General features: G+C 33.9%; 1 protein-coding gene across 1 annotated transcript; it reads left to right on the forward strand.

The window, feature by feature from the left end:
• The first annotated feature begins 942 nt into the window (after window positions 1-942).
• On the forward strand, window positions 943-6,925 carry LOC133802167 (protein STRUBBELIG-RECEPTOR FAMILY 3-like). The gene is made up of 16 exons (XM_062240437.1): window positions 943-1,552; window positions 1,761-1,890; window positions 1,984-2,055; window positions 2,318-2,383; window positions 2,552-2,623; window positions 2,724-2,795; window positions 2,882-2,953; window positions 3,032-3,097; window positions 3,243-3,308; window positions 4,044-4,414; window positions 4,512-4,927; window positions 5,013-5,287; window positions 5,439-5,577; window positions 5,878-6,011; window positions 6,095-6,251; window positions 6,571-6,925. Exons 1-16 carry the CDS (start codon window positions 1,450-1,452, stop codon window positions 6,631-6,633), a joined length of 2,274 nt encoding a protein of 757 aa, XP_062096421.1. The 5' UTR covers window positions 943-1,449; the 3' UTR covers window positions 6,634-6,925.
• Window positions 6,926-22,393: the final 15,468 nt, after the last annotated feature.

Here is a 22,393-nt window from a genome sequence, read left to right on the forward strand (position 1 = left end):
GAACAAAAATTTATTGGTGATGAATAAAGATGATAGCAAATTGAGGTTTAGATAATAGCTTCAATAAAAAAAAAGTGTAATGTTATGAGGCATATGTATTGTTGAGAGTTCTAGCACTGTATCTACAAGTACAGGGGTGAAGTTACATTGGCTCGGACGAGCTTTAAGGCCCTCAATTTTGTTTTTTTTTTATTAATATTTCCCTATTTTCTATTATATTGTTATTTTGATTAAGAATTTTTTTTCCAAAAATAGGCTCTCATTGTAAATTATGATTCTGTCCCACATGCGTTCTTTATAAATTTCCTAAAATAAAGTAATTATGCTATGAAAATTAAATAGTAATAATGTCGAATAAAAGAGGTGGGATTTTTTGAAAAAACAAATTGTAGTCAACAAAAAATTTATAAAAATTATTAAAGTATGATTGTGTAATTTTGCGTGTCACTCTAATTGCCCTTAAATTTATATTCATTGCAATTCAAGTGCAACCACAACCATTGGATTACGTACCACTACGTAAAATGATATGTATTCATTTATTACATACGTATCGTTTTTCATTTAGACAGAGAATTTATGTAAGAGAATAAATACAGACACTTGCCCATATTGATTTGATTCAATAAAGGTTTGTACTTTGACAAGAATCTAAAAATATAAATATATATATAAAATGTAACAGAGATTTCCATAACATTAATGAAAAAAAATCATTTCTTTATAAAAAAATTTCAATAAATAACTTAGCAGGATTGCATTAGCAACGGGTCTCTCGAGACTGAACGTTGTGAAGACCCATCAACCACTTACCGGCTCCAAAAGAGGAAAAGGAGACACATTGAGTAGAAAAAATAAAAGAAAAGACAATTTTTCAAAGTTTCAAATTTGTACATCTCACTTTCAACAAAACGTATACATATATACACTTTAGTCTTGTGAAATGTAAAGGTCGGTTTATAGGGACGTGCAAAGGAAAAGTTCTCAGTGATTATCTCAACCCAAGTGTCTTTTTTTTTTCTCTCTCTCTCTCTCCCCCTCTTCTTGGCTCCTAGAATTACAGTCACCTTACTCATCAGTAGCTACAGAGTAGAGAGAATGGCAGTGTGAGGAGTGAGAGGACCCCACCTCAGTTTATCAAGCCCTGGATTTTGGTCACCTCTCACCATATTATGTGTCAGGAATTTGGGACCCCTTTTTTGGCAATTTTTCACACAGCTTTACTCTGTATCCCAACTTTCATTTCCATTTCCAATTTGTTCAGCTCCAAATTTTGAAGGGTCCCCTTTGTTTTCTCCTGATGTGCCTACTTGAAATGAAAGATTTCTTCTTTATTTCATATTTTTCTCTATAATGTATAGTTCTGCATAAAGTTCTCGGTTGGGGGTCTCTCTGTTTGCTGCTGTTGCTTATTCTCTGGAGCTTTAGAATTGGACTCAAAAGCCAAAGATGGGTTATTTGAAGTGGGAGATGTTCTTTTGGGTCTTCTTCATTGGTTTGGTGTTGATTTTCAAGGCGCCACCTTGTGGTGGATTGACTGACCCACGAGATGGTAAACTGTTGCTACGTTTGTTTGTCTCTTGGGAAAGTTTACAAGGGAGATTGTTTGAAAGTGGCTTCCTTTGCTTAGTATTTATCTTTGATATGCTTTGTTCTTTCATAAACTCAAAGAGAAAATATGAGTTTGTTTTCCTTGTTTTGTAGTTCTTCTTTTATTACTTATCTCATTCACTTTTCTGTTTTGGGGGTATGTTTTGTAGTTATGGCTATGAATAACTTGTACATTGCTCTAGGCTATCCTCCTCTTAGAGGGTGGCTTCTTGTTGGAGGAGACCCATGTGGGGAAAACTGGCAGGGAGTTGAATGTGTTTTCTCTAACATAACATCAATGTAGGTTTTTACATTTCATTATATCTTTCAGTATATATAATATGGTTTCATCTTTTAAGGGATATTCTCTGATGTACTTTCTTGGGTTCACAGAAATCTTAGTAATGAAAATTTGGGAGGAGAATTGGGTGATAGCTTGCAATTCCTTGGCTCAGTTATTCATTTGTAAGTAGCTTGTATTCATATGTTATTATTAGTACATATCACGTGCAATGATTTTCTTCTTCACTGTTTTATTGTCTATTGTTGGTTGTAATGTGTCCAAGCATGGATTTTGTTTACTTCTACACTTTTGAAATGTTTGAAATAGGTATTTCAACAAAACAGTCTTTAATTATTATCTAAGCTGAGTTTATAGTTTATGATTCTTGCTGCCTGTATTCACTTTTGTAACTATTCATAAGCTTTGTGTAATGCTGTGGTGCAGAGATTTCAGTAACAATCATATTGGAGGGATTATTCCTTCTGCCTTACCCCCAACTGTCCGAAATTTGTAAGTTCGAATTCCACTCGCTTTTACTTACAAGTATCATGTGTAAAGATACTAAAAACCAAAGTTTTGTTACTACTTTTGTGTTCCTGTTACAAACTTATAAGCTATTATAACCTCTATCTGTGAATGTATTCTGAATCAAATTTGGTGCTTTCTTTCATGTTTTAGTTCGCTTTCGGGTAATCAGTTTACTGGAAGCATCCCAATTACCTTGTCAACCTTAAGTCAGTTGTTGTATTTGTAAGTCTTTAACGAAAGCCCTTACCACATGCTGTTAAGTTGCTTTTTTTTTTTTAATATTTTCTGTTTTGTCTTAAAAGGATACACTTTATTTTCATAGGTCTTTCGAAAACAATCGTCTTGTTGGACCTATACCAGATGTATTTCAGCAGCTTACTAGCTTAACAAATCTGTAAGTGTTATTTAAATTGGTTCTGTCGGTTTCCCCTACTCCTTACTTTTTTAAAGTTCCAAATAGGATGATTCGCTGTGTTGCAGGGATATGTCAACTAACAGCTTAGATGGTCAGCTGCCTCCCTCAATGGGAAATATGTTAGCATTGTCAGCACTGTGAGTTAGACTCCCTAAAATATTTTATATCTTTTTTCATATTCTTTATTCCAACTCAATATCATTTATTGAATACAGACACTTGCAAAACAACCGGCTCGGTGGTATTCTAGATGTCTTGCAGGATCTTCCCCTACAGGACCTGTACAGTGCTTTTTCATTCTTTTATGACTAACCATTTTTCCATGAGATATATTTTTACCATGAAAGGAACCAGAATTTTTTTTGGAATCTGGTTAGGAAGTAACTCCACTCTTTAGCAACTCATTTAGAATTTTTTTTTAAACAGGGACGTAGAGAACAATCTATTCTCTGGGCCAATTCCCCCCAAGTTGTTGACAGTTCCAAATTTTAGGTGAAACTAAATATTTTCATCTTGCAAGCTTTTTCTACTTTTTTTTAGGATTAAAATATGCTATTCTTCTAAATTTGTGATACTAGTAACCTGTGTTGGTTGCCACTGTTAAACATTGTGTTTGGGATTTGTCAAGTATTATTTTTAGTTTTAAGAAGTAAAACACAGTGTCTTTGTTTGTTCGAAACCAGGATCCCCGCCTAACCCTTCCGAATTTTGGGACCAGAAAATTATAATAATTTCTTTGTAGATATCCAGGAGGGAATCAAACCCTAGACTTTGTGAGAGCAAACCACATGCTTGATCATTTGAGCTACCTCTATTGGGTAACATGATGTTTTTCAATAAAACAAAAGGAACATGGAAACTTAGACATGAATTGATAAGCATCAACTAAGTTAGAATTGACTTCTATATTTTCCAAGTGTATAATTAGATTGTGTTTTTTAAAGAGCTGCCCATATGTGTTCATTCTGAGATTAAGATTATAGAAGTAGGACCAGGGTTAGTGGGTATGAATGGATTATCATTTTGTTCTCTAGAAATTAGTAAATCAAGATTTATAATAGTAATGTCATCAACTGGTTATGCATGGTTCCCATATTTCAGAAATAAAACAGTGTTCTGGTTTCTGTTGCTTGAGTTGTGTTTATTTTTACGTACATGCTTTTTGTTGTTTTGTTTTGTGTTTTGTTCTGTCTCACTGAATTTCATATGGTGGCTTCTGCTTTGCAGAAAAGAAGGAAATCCATTCAATACGACAATAATTCCGTCACCACTAGAAGCACCTACTCCATCACCAGCAGCACAGGCTCCAACTTCTGAAGAACTACCTTGGAAACATGTGAATGGACCTTCCTCCACCATCACAACAAGGACCATTCAATCTAAGAAATTTTTGACTGCTAAGGCGATTATTTGGATTGCCGTTGCAGGGTTTTTGATAGTTATTGCATTATTACTGTGCATTACGTTGTCGAGATGCATTAAAGCAAAACGAAGGGATAAACTTGCTGGGGAACATTATTTTGAATCCTATAAGGGTTCAAGCGAGAAGCCTAAACCCGGTGAATCTTCACTCCAACAGAGTAGTCGAATGGAGGCGGGTAATTTCTTTTATCTATCACTGTTCAAAAGAGTTCTTTCTTTTTTTGTTTGTTTTGTGACAGTTGTAATTGAAAAATTCTTTTTTAAACTGTTTAGAAGCTGCAAAAGAGACTGTTGTTAGACCACCACAAGAAAGAGGCAGGGTGGACACTGGAAGAATGGGTTTACCACCAAAGCTACAGCCGCAGGATGAACGCTTCATGAATTTGAAAAGAAATGTTCAAAGTTCAAGGGATTTGAGGGATAATGAGATTGACATGACAGACACAGATGACGATATTTTGCTGCCACCTCCTCCGCCACCTTTTTCAGTTGAGAATAGTGGAGTAATCCCAGGTGTACCTACCACTGTCACTACTGTTGAACGTCCTTTGCAGAGTCAACACTTGAATTCAGTGAGGGTGTTCACTGTTGCATCACTTCAGCAGTATACAACTAGTTTCTCCCAAGAGAATTTCCTTGGATCAGGAATACTTGGCAGTGTCTATAAGGCTGAGCTTCCTGATGGAAAGGTATCATTCTTTCAATTATTTCTGGACTGACTTTGTCTGAGCATTTTGGATATGAGATTTGTCTAATACTCTATTTGTTTTTTAGCTTCTGGCGGTCAAGAAACTGGATAACAATACAGCTATCAAGCAGCGGAATGATGAAGAATTCTTGGAACTGGTGTCCAATATTTCTAAACTTCAACATCCAAATATCGTGGAGCTTGTTGGTTACTGCGCAGAGCATGGTCAACAGTTGCTTGTGTATGAGTACTGCAGAAATGGGTCTCTTCATGATGCATTGCACATATACGATGAAATCCATAAAAAACTTTCATGGAATAGGCGGATTCAAATAGCACTGGGAGCTGCAAGAGCTTTAGAGTATGTTGAGATAATGCTACCTTGAGAAATGTAGTTTTTAACTAATTTAGAAATTCATTGATTGTTTTTATATGAGCATAATAATACCATATGTGGTGTATCTTTCTACAAAAATCATGAATGTTGAAGTTTTCAGTTTTATGTGGTGAAGGTATATGCATGGGGTTTGCCAGCCACCTGTAGTTCACCGGAATTACAAGTCAGTCAATCTTCTTCTTGATGAAAAGCTCGAAACGCTTGTCTCGGATTGTGGATTGTCTCCTTTGCTGTCGTCTTTCACATTGAGTCAGGTAGGTGTATTAGATATGAACCAGACTTTCAGTAATGAAAGTTAGGCAAAATATGTTCTGTCCTTTTAATAGTGTAAGGTGTCACACTTTTAGTATTTATTTAAATCAACTGATCAATAAAATGGATTGATTCATCTTACAGCAATATTTTCAAGACCTTTTGAGCTATAAATTTAACTATTCTACGCTCTTAGTTTCACTAGGGCCTCTAATTTTCCTGACACCCTCTTCTCATCTCAATTACTATAATATTTTCAAGCTGATATCGATTATTGACTCTCGATCTGCTTTGACTTACAGATGTCTGGAGGCCATAATTCATATGGTTACAGTGCTTTAGAATTTGAGTCAGGGAGTTATACTTGCCAAAGTGATGTCTATGGCTTTGGAGTTGTATTGTTAGAACTACTTACAGGGCGAAAATCCTATGACAGGTAACTGTCAGGGATTTCTTTTCAAATATTTTCTGTTAAAGTATTGTCAAGAGTGTCTTCTGATTGGTAAAAAAAATCCATAGGTCACGACCTCGCGGGGAGCAATATCTAGTTAGATGGGCAGTACCTAAGCTTCATGATATTGATGCATTGTCAAGGATGGTTGATCCTTCTCTTAATGGAGCTTTTTCTATGAAGTCTTTGTCACGCTTTGCTGATATAATTTCCTCATGCATACAGGTATGCTTCCCAAAAATGAACAACTATTATGTACCAAAATATTTATGAATGCGAAGTATTGTCTTGTATCAAGGCTAAGAGTAATCGGTGAAAGTAGATATTTTTTAATGTCATTTTGCAAAATGACCTTCAGCATTTCCGAAGGTGTTCTTGACAGGGTGTTAAGTGTTTCAGAAAGACTTCTGAAAAAAAATTACCAAAATAATGTCCTTTTGCAAAATTACTTTATAAAAATGTTTATTTTGCTGAACGCCCCTGATTAGCTACTCTGTATACGTATCGGCTATGACAAGTAACCTTATATTCACTTTAATTTCAGAGGGAGCCAGAATTTAGGCCTCCAATTTCTGAAATTGTCCAGGAACTGTTGCAAATGATTTAGAAGCGGCGAAGATTATCCGGTTAAGCACTGACTAAGTGATTGTGTGCAAGTAAGGTTTGTATGTTTAGTTTTGACCAAGTTTAGAGTGAAAAAATTTCAGAGGAAAAATCATATCTAAATTGTGTTTAAACATAACAATGTAGTAATTCTTTTTTCCTTTTCAGTGAGTTGCTAATGTAGTTGTTTTAGCCATGATATTCTTTGTGGATATTGTTGAGTGTTTATTTATGTTGTAAAATACAAAAGAAAAAAAAAGAAACTAATGAATGGGAGTGTTTCATATGCATTGGATTCTGCCGTGGATGTTATCTTATGGTAACTTGGTATATTTTAATCTTTGGAAAAATTGTGTAAGATTCATGAGATTATAAGGTTGTACAATTTGTCGTATTCACCCATAATAAATATAAAAATTTTGTTGTAGAAATTCTCTCAATGTGCAAGGTTGTTTGATGTTCTCATTCTACTTATATCGAATCGAGGATGAACTACTCATGTGTAATGTTCTTTCGGAGTCTTACAAGTCGCCTTGTTTTGGCTTTAAATAATAGTTATCTAAGAGTGTAAGCTATGTATAGACTGAATAGTCTAATGTAAGCACGTTTTTTTGTTTTTGATTTTCAAAAAAGAACTCCCAACAACACTAGCTATGTGATAGAATTAGTTATTTTAGCTAAGGATTTGACATTTTTTTTTATTCTCCAACCACAACCTTATTAGGCTAGTAGTTATAATAACAATTTGCTATCATGCCAAATTAATGGCATATTATTAAAATAATAAAGAAAGTAATGTTGGGACATAAAGACAAACCAATCAACTTTTTAAATTTAGAAATTAAACTTGTAAAAATTATTAAAATAATCAACTTTAGCCATAATAGAGAGCATGGTTTGAGAAATTTAAAAAAGTTACTAGGAATAATAGTATTTTAGCTAAAATTTAGTTACAAATTGCCTTGTGTGGTTGGAGATGTTTTAAGATCACAAATAATAAGAACATTTAACGTTTGATTCGTTTTAGTCAAAGTGAATAATCATAAGCTTCTTTCAATACAAGTTTTATTGAGCAAAGAGCAAATGTTAAATCATTGTTCGGTTGGAAATAATAACACTTGAGTTATAGTATGGAACGAAATAAAATTTAATATAAATAAAAAATATTATGTTTTAAGACTCAAATAGTAAAAATATCGTTCTATTTGAGTGTTCTAAATTATAACAAAAAAAACAAAAAATATTTTCTATACCAAACATAAATTTTGAAAAATCTCTCACGGCTTCATACAAAAATTTCACCAACCACTAAAAACGTCAAAGAAAAGACATAAAGTATGCCTTTATAAACCCTAAAATTATTATATTAGAGTTATAGCTTATATATTACAACACCAAAAATATTCCAAATCTCCATAGCAATATTCAAAAGTGAGTAACAGAAAATATTCCATGCTTGCTTCATTTAGATAACTACCTTTATTAGTGCTAATCCTAATATGGGAAATCTGAAAGGTAGTTTTCACTTCATTTTTTTTACTCTTACATTATGGTCATTTTACAAAAATAATGAATAGATAGAGAGATAGATCTGAATATAATTATTATTTTTTATAGTATAATTGAAGTTACTTTTTCAGAGTATGGTCATTTTCATCATAAGGTTAAATAAATAGTATTTAAGTAGAGAGAGAGAGAGAGAGAGAAATGTGAATAGTAAAAATAACAAAAGTTTGAAACATAAATTATTGGTTACCATGATGTTGGTATGGGATGTCGGACAAATCCCATCCGGTCAATTTTCTTTTTTCTCTTTTTATAGAAATAAATAATTATTAGTTATGATGAGAGGTATTGCTCCAAAACGGAGGACTGTAAAGTTACGACAAAAATCAGTGTTTCTATTCACGTGTCACACTATAAATAGAATAAACCATTATATTGCTTTTCATTTATATTTTTATATTAATTCTAGTTAGAAGCATCTAGCAAATAAGTTTGTCAGGTTTTAAAATATAATTTTAATAATAATTGTTTCATTATTTTAAAAAAATATATATATAATAAAATAAATTATAATTTTATAGTATATATAAATATTTATATTAATAAAGACATCTAAATACAATATTGACATACATATATATATTTATATAATTATATGACACATATATAATACAATAATATTTAAAAAAAAATAATAATAAAAATAAAATAAGTCATAATGTAGACAGTAATATACATGTATCAACTATTTTTAGTTTCTAATGTATCTCACAATGTCCATTGGTAAATTTGATGAAGAAAAATAGTTTCAATCACTTGATAAAAAACAAACTATCATACAAATTTATAACATAAAAAATAATATGTATGCATTTATTATTTTAAATAAATATGATTTAATTATTTAAATTATCATAAAATATCTTTAAAATATTCTAATTTAATTATTTTTGTTTAAATTTATGTTTGTTCTCATTTTTTAATTTGGCAGTGACAACAAAAGATTATATATTATATGTTTAATATAATATTAAGTAGTTTAATTAAACTTTATTTAAGTTATTAAATATATGATTTTATTATTTTTAAATAATTATTATTGTAAAATATCTCAAAAATATCATATTTTAATTTATTTAATTATTTATTTATTTAAGTTTAAATCATGTTTACAATATGCCCTTAAATATAAAAATATTATATTAAAATTAATGGACAAAAAATAAAAAACCGTTAAAATAAAAAAAAAATTCGTTATCTACACATTTTTTATATAAAAGAGATATACTTTTTTTTCCATGTCGTATTCCGAACTGAGTTAGCATAAAACAATGAAAAATTTATATAAAGCGTAAATTTAATTTTTTTTGAAACATACATAATTTTACAAATATTACAAAAATACCGATAATATTTTGTATCAGATATGTTATTATTTGTTTTTAATTTGTAAATGTTATTTGTAAAATTATAACGTATAATTATAAACTTGTAAATTTTAGTTACAAAAAATTGTCTTTTACAAATTTGAAAATTTTATTTATTAAAAAAAAAAATTCCATAATTATAATTACGTCCTTTCATATTTTTTTTAGATTTTGTATTTTTAGTATATTTTTAAATCTTAAGAACTTTTTAAACTTTCCTTTAATAATTATTTGTGGTAGAAAAATTACAAAGCCTATTAAAAATTAGACATCTATCTCGTGTTATTATTCGTCTTGAAAACCAGCAACATGCTTTTTAATATTGAATTTTTAATATGTAATTTATCGAAGAATGTTCCTTGAATTGGTTCTTTTAGTAATCAAATCTCTGAATTTATAGATAGTAGTGTTTAATTTTGTATTATAAAATTTGTACTAAAATTCTGTATTGAATTTATCGTAAATTTATAATATAGTCATTAAATTGTTATCAAATATATAATTAAAAGCAAACTTACAATATTAATTTGGAAGCTGTGGGACTTTTTCTCTCAGTAGTTGCTGGAGCTATGGCGAAGAGAAAGACGAAGCAAAAGATGGGTAAAACGTTGGTGACTAAAGGAACCAGGAAGAGAGGTCCGTCTTCTTCGGATCCGGTGGTCAAGACTAAAGCAATGGAGGAGATCTTAGGAGTGGAGGCGATTGAGTTCTCGGAAGATGAAGGTGATGTGAAGGATGGAACAATCGAAGATGAAATCGATCAAAGCAAGGAACGGACTCAACAGCAACAGGCCCTCCAAATGGACTGTAATCGATATATGGAAAATATGCAGAAGTGTGCTACGCAAATAAGGTCAGGTAAATCTGTTCTGGCTCCGATTCTTCGTTCAGGGCATGTGATGCAAAATTTAAACACCAAATTTGATGATTCATTAGATGGGGAATCGATAGCATCTGAAGGGGTTTAAAATTGATATGGAGGATATAGAGGATGAAATAGCATACTAGAATTTAGCATTGGTTTGTTATGTGATAGGAGCAAACACACCATTAAGTGTGTTTGAGGGGTATGCTCGAAGAATTTGGAAAGATAAAGGAGTAGACAAAATAGGAGCTATAGCACATGGAGTATACATCATTCGATTTGAGGATCCGAGTATCAGGGACAATATATTGAATGGAGGATACATGTTCTTTGATAATAAGCCTGTAGTAATGAAGCCTTGGGATGCTCATACAGATTTCAAGAAAAAAGACATTAGTTCAGTCCCAATATGGATTCAGATTTATGGGTTAGATATCAAATACTGGGGGGAACGAGCATTGTTTAAAATAGTGAAACAGATAGGGGATCCACTGATGACGGACTCTTTCACCAGGAATAAAGAAAGATTGATTTACCCTAGGGTGCTAGTTGAAGTGAAGATAAAGCAAGTTTTTCCTGAAATAATTTCATTTACTAATGAGCTGCATCAGGACATACATTTGACAGTGAAATATGAATGGCTTCCGATTACATGTGGGAAATGTCATGGATTAGGACATAGGACTGAGTTGTGCAAGAAGGAAGGAGATGTGAGACAGAAATGGGTGGTTAAAAAGAAAGAAGAAGGAGCTGGACAGGTGGAGAAGCCTCCAAGGGCGGATGAGGAAGGATTTATTCCAGTTAGAAATGGCAGGAAAGTGCTACCAGAAGGGACTAGTGTGACTACTGTCTCTAATAATTTCCAGATATTAAGGGATACATGCAAGGGATTGGAAGGACAGTTTAATGACAATCAGAAGGGAGGGGGAGAGCCTCCCCAAGGAAATGGATAGGATATTAAGTTGGAATATCAAGGGGATCAACAATCGCCACAAACAGGAAGAGGTAAAGAAATTGATCAATTCAATGAAGGTGGGATTGATTGGTCTCCTTGAGAATAAAATGCAGACTCATAAATTGGGGTCTGTATACACTAATATGTTCGTAGGGTGGTGTTTCTCTTCAAATAATGCATGGCATAAAGGAGGTCGAATAATAGTAAGTTGGAATCCGAAGATGTTCACAGTCAACATTTTAAAATGTACAAGCCAACTAATGCATTTAGAAGTAATTTCAATGGCTGGGAAGGAAATTTTTTTGGTTTCATATGTATATGCCTTGAATGATGAGAATGGTAGGGTACCACTATGGAATGACTTAAAAGAAATTGCAGCTATGAGTAGTGGTCCTTGGCTTATTCTAGGGGATTTCAATGATATATTAAGTGCTGAGGAAAGAATTGGTGGAAAATATAAACAAGTAAATTCAGGTGCTTTCAAGGAGTGTGTGGAAAGTTGTGGGGTGGAAGATGTAAAATACACAGGGTCATTGTATACCTGGAACAACAAACAAGACATGCGTACACGAATTTACTCCAAGATCGATAGGGTAATGGCAAACCAAAGCTGGATAGACAAGTTTCCCACTGCTGAAGTAGTTTTTTTACCAAAAGGTAATTTTGATCATTGCCCTACTGTGTTATCTGTGTATCCCGATACAGCAGGAGGTAAAAAAACATTTTAGATACTTCAGAATGTGGCAAAACTATCCAACATTTCAGGAGGGATTGAAAGCAATATGGCAGGAACGAGATACAAGTACTCCAATGTTTCAGCTGGTGAAGAAATTAAAAAGAGTCAAACAGCTGCTAAAGGAAATGAACAAATCTGAGATAGGAGATATTCAAGCTACAAACACTCAGTGTTATGAAGCAATGATTGATAGTCAAATTGCATTACAACAGAAGCCCTATGATAAGGATCTGATTACACAGGAAAAAGAAGCTAGAGCAAGATATAATGCAATAAATAAAAGGTATTTGTCATTTCTGTATCAGAAGGCGAAAGTTCAATGGCTGAAGGAGGGGGATGACAACACCAATTTTTTCCATAAGAGCATTAAGATGAGAAGGGCAGAGAATAGGATTTATGCAATCCAAGACATGGAGGGGGGCTAGGTGGATAATCCACAGGCAGTAGTCACAACCTTTATGCAATTTTATCAAAGGTTACTTGGAAGTAAAATGGAGGACAGGAAGTCAGTACAGACACACTTAGTTAACAGAGGTCCAAGGGTAACAGATGCTCACTGCAAAATTTTACTCTCAGAGTATGATAACGAAGAAGTAAAGGCAGCAATGTTCGAGATTCCTGGATCTAAAGCCCCAGGCCCTGATGGATTTAGTAGTTTCTTTTTCTAGGATAATTGGAAGGTGGTTGGGAATGAGGTATGTGAGGCAGTGAGATCATTTTTACACTAAGGGAAACTATTGAAAGAAATTAATTCAACAACTTTAACTCTGATTCCTAAAGGCAAATGCCCAGAATCTGTGAAAGATTACCGCCCCATAGCCTGTTGTAATGTGATATACAAAGTGGCAACTAAGATGATATGCAAGAGACTTCGACAAGTGCTACCAGATATTATTGCTCCGAACCAAAGTGGCTTTGTCCAAGGGAGGTCCATCACTCATAACATAATGATTTGCCAGGACTTGATTCGACATTTTGGTTGGAAAAAATCAAAGCCAAAATGCATGATAAAATTGGATTTGAGGAAAGCCTATGACACGATTGAATGGGAATTTTTGGAAGAAATGTTATATGCTTTTAATTTTCCTGATAGCTTTATCTGTCTGATCATGAACTGTGTTAGGACTCCAAGATATAGCCTCATGTTTAATGGGGTTTTACATGGTTTTTTTGAAGCAAAAAGAGGGCTTAGGCAGGGGGATCCTTTATCTCCTCTATTGTTTGTATTGGGGATGGAATATTTATCTAGAATCATGCTGAAAATTGGCAAGAAAGAGGGATTCAAATTTTATGACAGATGTGAATTACTTAAGCTTAATCACCTCTGTTTTGCAGATGATGTATTGCTTTTCTGTCATGGCGATTATAAGTCAATATATAGCTTGCTTCAGGGACTTAAGCTCTTTTCTCTTACTTCTGGATTGCATCCGAATGAAACCAAAACAGGTATATATTGCAGCAATATGGCAGAGGCAGAGATTAAAAGGGTCACAGCAGCTTCAGGCTTTACTAGTAGCAAAGTTCCATTTTGCTATCTAGGGATTCCTATATGCCCAAAAAGAAACTCAGCAGCTGAGTGTGATATTCTAGTGGAGAAAATGGTTCAAAGGATCAAAATATGGAGTACCAAGAATCTATCATATGCAGGCAGAGCTACATTGGTGAATTCAGTCATTCTTACCATCCATTCATACTGGGCACAGATACTAATTTTACCTCAAAAAGTCTTACAACAAATTGCATCAATATGTAGGAATTTTTTATGGAAAGGAGGGGCTGAGTTTAGAAGTTCAGGACTAGTATCACGGGAAGACATGTGTACAACTAAGAAAGAAGGAGGATTGGGTTTTAGGAAGATAAAGGAATGGAACATAGCAGCAATGGGGAAATATGTGTGGGTAGTGGCAATAAAAAAAGATTCTTTATGGGTAAAATGGATTCATGCAGTATACATCAAGGATACAAATTGGTGGACTTATAAAGCACCAAACACGAGCAGCTGGTATTGGAAGCAGTTAGTTAAAGTCAAGGAGAAATTAAAGGACTTACAGATGCTGAAGCTTTTATCAAGAGGAGAGTATAAGATAAATGAGGGGTACCAAGCATTGGTTACTGCTCAACAGCCGGTGAAGTGGCATAGGGAAGTCTGGAACAGGATTACAATACCAAAACACAGATTTATATTATGGCTTGCGGTATTGGATAGGATGCAACTGAAAGAGAGGCTATTCAGATTTAATGTAGCTCCAGATGAATATTGTCTGTTATGTGGAACAAAAAAGGAAAATAGAGAACATCTATTCTTTGAATGCCATCTGTGTTTTCAATCTCTGACCCAAATCAAAGAATGGTTGGGATGGCGTGCAGCAGCAAACACAATACAGAAATTACTGAGATGGGTAGCTAAAGCAAGGATGACAAGATTCAGAAAGCAAGTGTATTCAACTACTGTTGCAGCTCTGGTTTATCATCTATGGTGGTGTAGAAATGAGGCATTGTGGAATCACAAAGTATATAGAGTGGGCATAGTTGTAAGCAGAATTCAAAGTAATGTAAAAAATAGAGTTAGGAATTATATGCCGAACAAAATACAACATATAGATCAAGAATGGTTTGACCAGTTGTAATAGAGAACAATGACAGGCCAAATATGGTGCTGAGATAGTTGTAAAGTGTTTGTTTTTTAGCAATATACAGATCTGAATTACCAAAAACAAAAAAACTTGTTATCAATTACTATATATCTAAAACAATATTATAATTATCAAAATTGTAAAAATCATACTTAATTATTGAATTAAATTAAATTTAAATTCTAATTGTACTATCTATGAGATGAATTTTGGCTATTGGCGCCCCTTTTATAAAAGAAAACAAATTTTTATATGTTGTATAAAAATATCATTAGAAAAATATATATTTATGGTATGTATAGCCACAAAAGTGACCAAGTCTATAATACCTCTTCCATTTTTCTTTTTAAAATAGAGAATAATTTTATAAAAACAATAGCAAAATAAAATTGGATAATGATCTTTAATACAATAGGTACAACTATATATTACTTATTGGTTATTGCTAGTTGATAATTTTGATAGAAGACTTTGCAGTATTCACATGCCCTAATAAACAAGGGTACCGACCAGAGTTAATTGTTTTCAAAAATGCCATTTTTTTGGTCATTCATATTATATTTTTGCCATTATTTTATTTTTCTAGTTAAATATTGTGATTTGGACACATACCTAACTTGGAATGGTTGTTAAATAAAGTGTGTGATATTATGTGCTTTCCTCAGCAATTAAATACTTAACGTAAAAAAGTAATCAAATTCTTATAGTCTTAAAAGGAAATTCTTATATTTATTAACCAAATAAATAAATAAGCGGTATTAATGTGAGACATAATAGTACATAATAACAATCCCATACTATGTATTATTATTATATTTAAATATGTGATGACCCACAAACCAATCAAAAATCCCTTTTATAAATGAAGTTTTAAAAAATTAATTTCACCCCATGTATAGATAAATAAATAAAAAAGAGTGTCTTTTCTTAAAATTAAAAATCATTGATAGTTTGGTTATGTGTTACTTCAATATGAAGTAATTGTTGGATAGTAAGCCATAAATAACATCATTTTATTGGAGGTGAGATGGGTCCAAATTAGTTGTAATCGCATGAGTAAAAATTAATATTCCAAAACTATACTATTAACTTCTTTCACTTAATTTCAATTTCCATTGCAACATTACTACACTTACTATTTTTACCGTTGAAAAGATAACTCTAAATTAATCTTAGGATTTTTTTTTTAAAAAAAATCATTTAAAAGTATAATTTTTTAGGGTAAATACTCATTTGTTACATTATTGTGTTTTATAGAAATACATATTTGGTATCCTATATTTATAATAATGATTGTTCAGTAGTTTCTATTTGCAATTCGTACCAATTTAGTATTCTTCGCTGCAATCTAGTCAACTCATATTTCAAATATGATAATATTACCCATCTTTTTAATAATTTATTTGATTTTTTTGTTTTTGTTATTTTAAAATATTTTTAAAATATTTCAGAATTAATAAAACAAAAAAACGTATAATTAAACTTTGAAATAATTTAAATAAAAAAATAAAAAACTAATATAAGCCCTAAACTTAAATAAAAAAAATTAAAATCAACACCCTAAAATTAAAAGCCAAAATTTAAACTAAATTCAAACAAAAATAATTTAAATAAAACTTGAAAAAATTAATAGGTTTTTAGTTTACTTTAATTAATTTTAAAATATTATTTTTAGTTTTTTTTTTATTTATATTTGGGATTAAACACATTTATGTTTACTTAATTAATTAAAATAGTTTTATTAAGTATTTTTATTCCAAAATTAATTTATATTATTTTTATTTAAAAATTTACATTTAATTGATTAATTTTATAAAACAATTTTTGTTTTATTAATTTTAAATATATTTTTGAATCATTTTAAAATAACAAAAATAAAAATAAATCAAATAAATAATTAAAAAGAGATGCAATATGGTTATATTTGAAATATGAGTTAACCATATTCCAGAAGAGGGTACCAATTTGGTACAAATTGCAAACAAATGATACTAAATGATCATTATTATAAACATATGGTATCAAGTGTGTATTTTGATTAAATACATGTACTATTTTATTATATACTAAATATATATAATAATTAAAAAATTATATAAAAAAGAGTAGTGAGTTAAAATAGACTAATTTAGGATGTTAAGAATTTTCAACTATATGTCGAATTTATAAAGTGTTCAAATTTTGTAAAATAATATAAAAAATTATTATACAAAATAACTATTTTACTAATCACCACTATAAAGAAATTATATCAAATGCAATACAATTATTCAACACTTAAGAGTAATAATTGTTGATGCCGTTTTTCGTCAACTTAAAATGTCGAGCAATTAAACAATAAGAACTATGGTGCAAGTGAATAGTATGGTGGAACAACAAGGGTTGTACGTGGTTCAGCAGTTAAATCTGCCTAGTCCATGAGTCTATTTTATTAAAACTTGGAGTTTTCTCTCTAGATAGCAAAAGATCCGTCCCCCTTTAAGTGTTCATGATCTCTCTATTTATAGAGAGTTTTCAGAGTTCATTCCCACATATTTCGGGAAGATACTCTTGCTTATTAATTGAAATAATGATATTAAATGTTGTAACTCCTATATACAAGGAAACGTCCCTTGAAGACCAGGAAAACGGATAACAGACTTGTTAATATCCCTTTAGTGTCAGGACGTTACAACAATAAATATCTTTAAATGTACAAAACATGTTACATCAGATGATTCATCAAATCTCCGAGATCAACAATCAACATCGCATCAGTTAAGGTTTACAGACATGTTACGAACTGACCGTCTTACTCCAAGACCTGCTCGGGACAGATAAACACCGTCAGGGCTGTCATATTTTGAGCTTGCACTCTTTAAGCTCAGGCTACTCGATCTGAAGACACTCGATAACAGATGTATCCCGATGCTATGTTATTTCGAGCTCAGAAAGAATCCCGAGGCAACATGTCTTCGAGGTTGCCGTCTTGCTCCGAGGTTTTGATATTTGGACCACGAACATGTGTTTTATATATCTTGAGCTCACACTTGACGAGTCCAACTTTCGAGGTCACAATCTCAGGTCTCGAAATCTGAATGTAACATTTTGCCCCCTCAAAAGTATTAGTTCGAGTCCTACGAGAAGGAAACTTTTGAACTACTTCCTTCGGGAACTGTTCCATCAACATACTCGAGTATGGACACACATCAGCTGGGTATTGCTCACTCAAGGTACTTGAGTACCTTGGAAACCTGCCCACGTCTATCTGCCTGCCATTCTTTTGGCTATTATCACCTCACGGGTTCCTAGCCATTTGATCTGATATGGAATCTAGCCAATGGCTCAGATTAATCCGACCCTTTGTATTCCCACAGACTTATAAATAGGTCTCAAGTCGTCTTCTTCCTCTTTTATTTTCACGTTCATCAGAGAAAAAAAAAAGAAAAAACCAGAAACCTTCTTGCCCACATCTTGCATGTTCTCTAAGCCGAGAAGACAAATCCACGTTGGACTTTTTGACTCTGTGAGATCGCACTTACAACCGCTTATACAATCGTCCATTTCTCTGTTTCCGTCAATCACATTGTGTAAGTTTTCTGTTCATGGCTTCTTTGCATTATTTTTTCCATGTATGCTAATTCTTTTGTTGCACCGTGGGCACTAGAATTCTTTTTGGTCCATATATTAGTTTAATGCACTAGGATGCTTCGACTGATAGATATTAGACTCAAACCCAGTTTCCGTGCAAAAAGGCTCAAATATGGTTCCTTTTTTGAGTTTTCAAATTTCAGAGAACATATCTTGCACACCAAGATATCGGGTATAAAATCAGGATTTTTTTCTTCTTCTAAAGAATGCACGATTCCCAAAAATATCACATTTTTAATAACCGCCTCCTTTTTTCCCTGATATTTCGGGATTTCCCATAACATGTCCACCTTCTTTCCTTTCGGTGGAATACACGCTCTGAGATTGGCCTCATCCTTTGGATCAAGCTTGCCTTGTAGCTTCGATCATTCGAGCTTATGTACTATTTATCTCATTATTTCTTGCTCGCTTGGCTCTCACCCTTTTGCTTTCTTGTTAGATGCCGCAGAATTCGGGAAAGTGGTGGGGGTCAAAGCTCGCGATTCCTTACTCACTAGTATCTCCGATCACGGAGTCTCCTTTTACTCGGAACCAGCTGTTGACCAAGATTTTGGCCAACGACGAGTAGACGTCAAGACTACAATGAACCTTCAAGAGAAAAATATGACACTGATAATTTTATAGTGGTTCAGCCCCAATGTGTTGGTAATAGCCTAGTCCACTTAGAGTTATGATTATGAATCTACACTCAAGATCAGATGAACCTGAGTCAACTGAGTTTCTTCAGTGCAGATGAAAAGAATATAATATTTCTCTCAAGATACAAATACTCTCTCAGGAAAATCAGAATCTGAATCCCCTCAATGATGCCATGAGCTTTGTATTTATAAGCCTAGGATCGTACAAACGCAATCCCTCATAATCGAGATCTTTCTGTTATTCTTTCAATATTTAATTAATAATAACATATAAAATACAAAAATATGCAATTCTTTGGGATAATATGAGAGATTCCCGTGCAGGTATGACCGATTCTAGCTGAAGCCGTTACTAGGATCTTTTACGTAGCAATGATCTGTTTAGTCGGTCCACATCACACCCAGAAGGAAAACTGGAGGGCCAAAACACTTCACCGGTCGGCCAAACCCTCACTGGTCGCCCAAGACAAATGACTGGTCGGCCAAACACATGTCTGGTCGGACAAGCACACCTGACTGGTCGGATAAGCACCTGACTGGTCGGTCATGACACTTGACTGGTCAGTCAAAAATCTTCACCGGTCGGACAGAAATTCTATCAGATCGGTCAGATCACTTTATCACAACTCCGAAGAACCAACACATTTATTAACTATTAATGTGCCATTTGCTGACCATGCATTGCCACTTGTCATTTCTGATTGCCACGTCATCGAACTGAAATTTTGGGGATAACATTTGCCCCCCAAGTTTATTATACGATTTACTCGTATGATAAACTTTTTCTCTAGCAAAATGTTTTCGAGGTCATTCAAAAGCTTCCATCCGGTTAGTAACCTTCACTTTTGCAGTAAACTTACGACTGAACTCTCCTGTCCATAAAAACGATAGTTATCAGTTTCCTATTTCCGTTGCTTTTTCGGGCTCACGGGTATAGGATAATCATTGATGTTATCTTGAAGTTTGTTGAACCCTTGAAATTCAACTTTTTGATCTTGTTTGCATAGTTCAAAGTCAAGAAAATAGGTTCCCCTTTTAGCCCATTGTTGACCCAGATTTTGGTCAACTGACACGGAGTCAGAATATGCTTGATGTGAATGAATATATTGAGAAGAACGTAATGACAAAAAGTAATAAGAACACGATATTTTTATAGTGGTTCGGCCCCAGGATCTGGTAATAACCTACATCCACTTAGACTGTTATTGATATAAGAATCAAAGGAGTGATCAAAGAACAAGGGTTCAATGAGTTTCACTAACCTCTGAAGAACAATACAATATTCCAAGGAGAATTACTCTAATCTCAAATAATTCAAAAGCCCAAAGTCCCTTCCTTGAGCTATCTTTTTCTATTTATAGGCTCAAGGGGGATTACATGATTTAGTTGCCAATATTCTCTCCTTAATAATCGGATATTCAGGAGATTGTGTGAGTTAAATTTACGATTTACAAAGATCTTCACAGTAATGTTACTTTGTATGCAGAACTATCGACCAGACTGGTCGCAGGTAAGACTGGGCTGCTTACCTCTTCTAGTGCGTCCTCTGGTTGATACCCTAGCAGAGCTCTTCCAGGTGTTAGCCACGTGTCCAGGGATCACTTGCCACGTCATCAATGCTAATTTTTTGGATAACACCCATCAAACCCATAACCTTGGCCACTTTCAGCTATTTAGACCACTTGGATTCGTGCCTGTACTTCCCGAACACACCAATCCAGCTCCTCGGATGGCTAGCCAGCAGCTCCTCGGACGCTCGGCCCAGCTGATCGGATGCACGCTTGCTGCTGGACACAGACCCCATCTCGCTCGGACATTCGGACACGCCCCCAAAACCGCTCGGTCACTCCATACAAACCACTTAGATGCCTGGCCTAAACACTCGAACACCGCATCATCTGCTCGGACACCACGTGGACCACTCGGGCACCACGGCATCCGCTCGGACCATCACCCAGCCGGTCGGGGCACTCTTCCATCCGCTCGAATGCCTGGAAAACTGCTTGGACACCATGCCTGCCACCATCTGTTCGGATGTGCGCATGACGGCTCGGACGCAGACCCCAGGTTGCTCGGACACGCACGCCAGCCGCTCGGATGCTCCTCCAACTACTCGGACACTCGCGCTACCCGATCGGACACACCACCATCTGCTCGGATGCCAGCTCCAACCGCTCAGATGCAACCCATCTCGCGCAGACACGCACGCAAACCGCTCGGCCACACGCCTATCTGCTTGGATCAGAGCCTAGCCGATCGGACACTAGAGCCTAACCGCTTGGCTCTCAGTTCTGAATGCTCTCAAGTCTTCGGGCTTGTAGAAAATGGTTCACTCCAGGAACTCATCATTGTTAGTCATGCTCAACAACAGAGTTTCCTACTCGACCAGTGATATATGCTCAACCGACCAGGGAAGTTGTTTATGCTCTCCCGACCAGGAAAACTTTGCACCTGATCAGCTAAACTTTGTACCTGGCCAGTAGTTTACTCTTTTTTCTTGTGAAGACAATTTTTGCTTAGCAGCTTTGATATTTTTATCGTACAACCGAGCTGTTGGCATTTATACTTTACTTTTCCTTGTTAACTTAAAACATTCTAAGTGTTTTTAGACTTAAAAAGTTATAAGTTTTTTGTGAATAATAAAGTCACTTTGATGTATGCCTTATATTTTCGCATGAGTACTTAGTTTTCTAACTTAGAAATTATAGACATTTCATAAGTCCATACTAAGTATACTTTCTCACACTCTTATTGCTCTAACATTTTATGAGCATAATGTTTATTGTCACACGAATATTTGCTTCTAACTTGAAATTTTGAAAAATTCCAAGTTACTTAAGCTTTGTCAAACAAGTTAGCTTAATGGCCTTTTTTGACTTCAAAATTTTACAAGTCAGCCTAAAAGCAAATACGTTTACTCGTGTTCTTATTGCCTGTGTTAAATTATATACCAGCATACCCATGTGCCCCCCAATCGATCGAGGGTTGGAAGATCCTGGGTCACTTGCCACTTGACTGAATCTGTTCGAGCAGTTTATTGCTTGTGAAACACATAGAATATATTGAAAATATTCGAGCAGTTGAAAACTACTTGAACGTATAGACCAGTTGAACACTCTTCGAATAATTAACACACATGCACATTTGTAGCAAGAATTGACCACGCTGCGCGTAGTCTCTTTTATTACTTGTAAATTAAAAAGGACAAAACATGTCTAATAACGAGTCTTAAACAACAAAAATTGTTCAAAAATAGATGATTGGTCAGCAAATAACCAGCTCATAAACCAAATTTAAATAACAAGTTAAACAACTTGAAATTAAACTACCACTCTGAAAGCGGTATTTAGAAATAATATATTCACAGACGCTCG

Source organism: Humulus lupulus, chromosome 9 (genome assembly GCF_963169125.1).
Source record: "Humulus lupulus chromosome 9, drHumLupu1.1, whole genome shotgun sequence".
Taxonomy (NCBI): Eukaryota; Viridiplantae; Streptophyta; class Magnoliopsida; order Rosales; family Cannabaceae; genus Humulus; species Humulus lupulus.

Excerpts from the sequence above, each read along its gene's own strand:
- LOC133802167 (XM_062240437.1), top strand. The coding sequence starts at position 1,450 with ATGGGTTATTTGAAGTGGGAGATGTTCTTTTGGGTCTTCTTCATTGGT. Across the intron at positions 2,954-3,031 it reads ATGTTAGCATTGTCAGCACT|ACACTTGCAAAACAACCGGC; the intron begins GTGAGTTAGACT and ends TATTGAATACAG. Across the intron at positions 5,578-5,877 it reads CGTCTTTCACATTGAGTCAG|ATGTCTGGAGGCCATAATTC; the intron begins GTAGGTGTATTA and ends TTTGACTTACAG.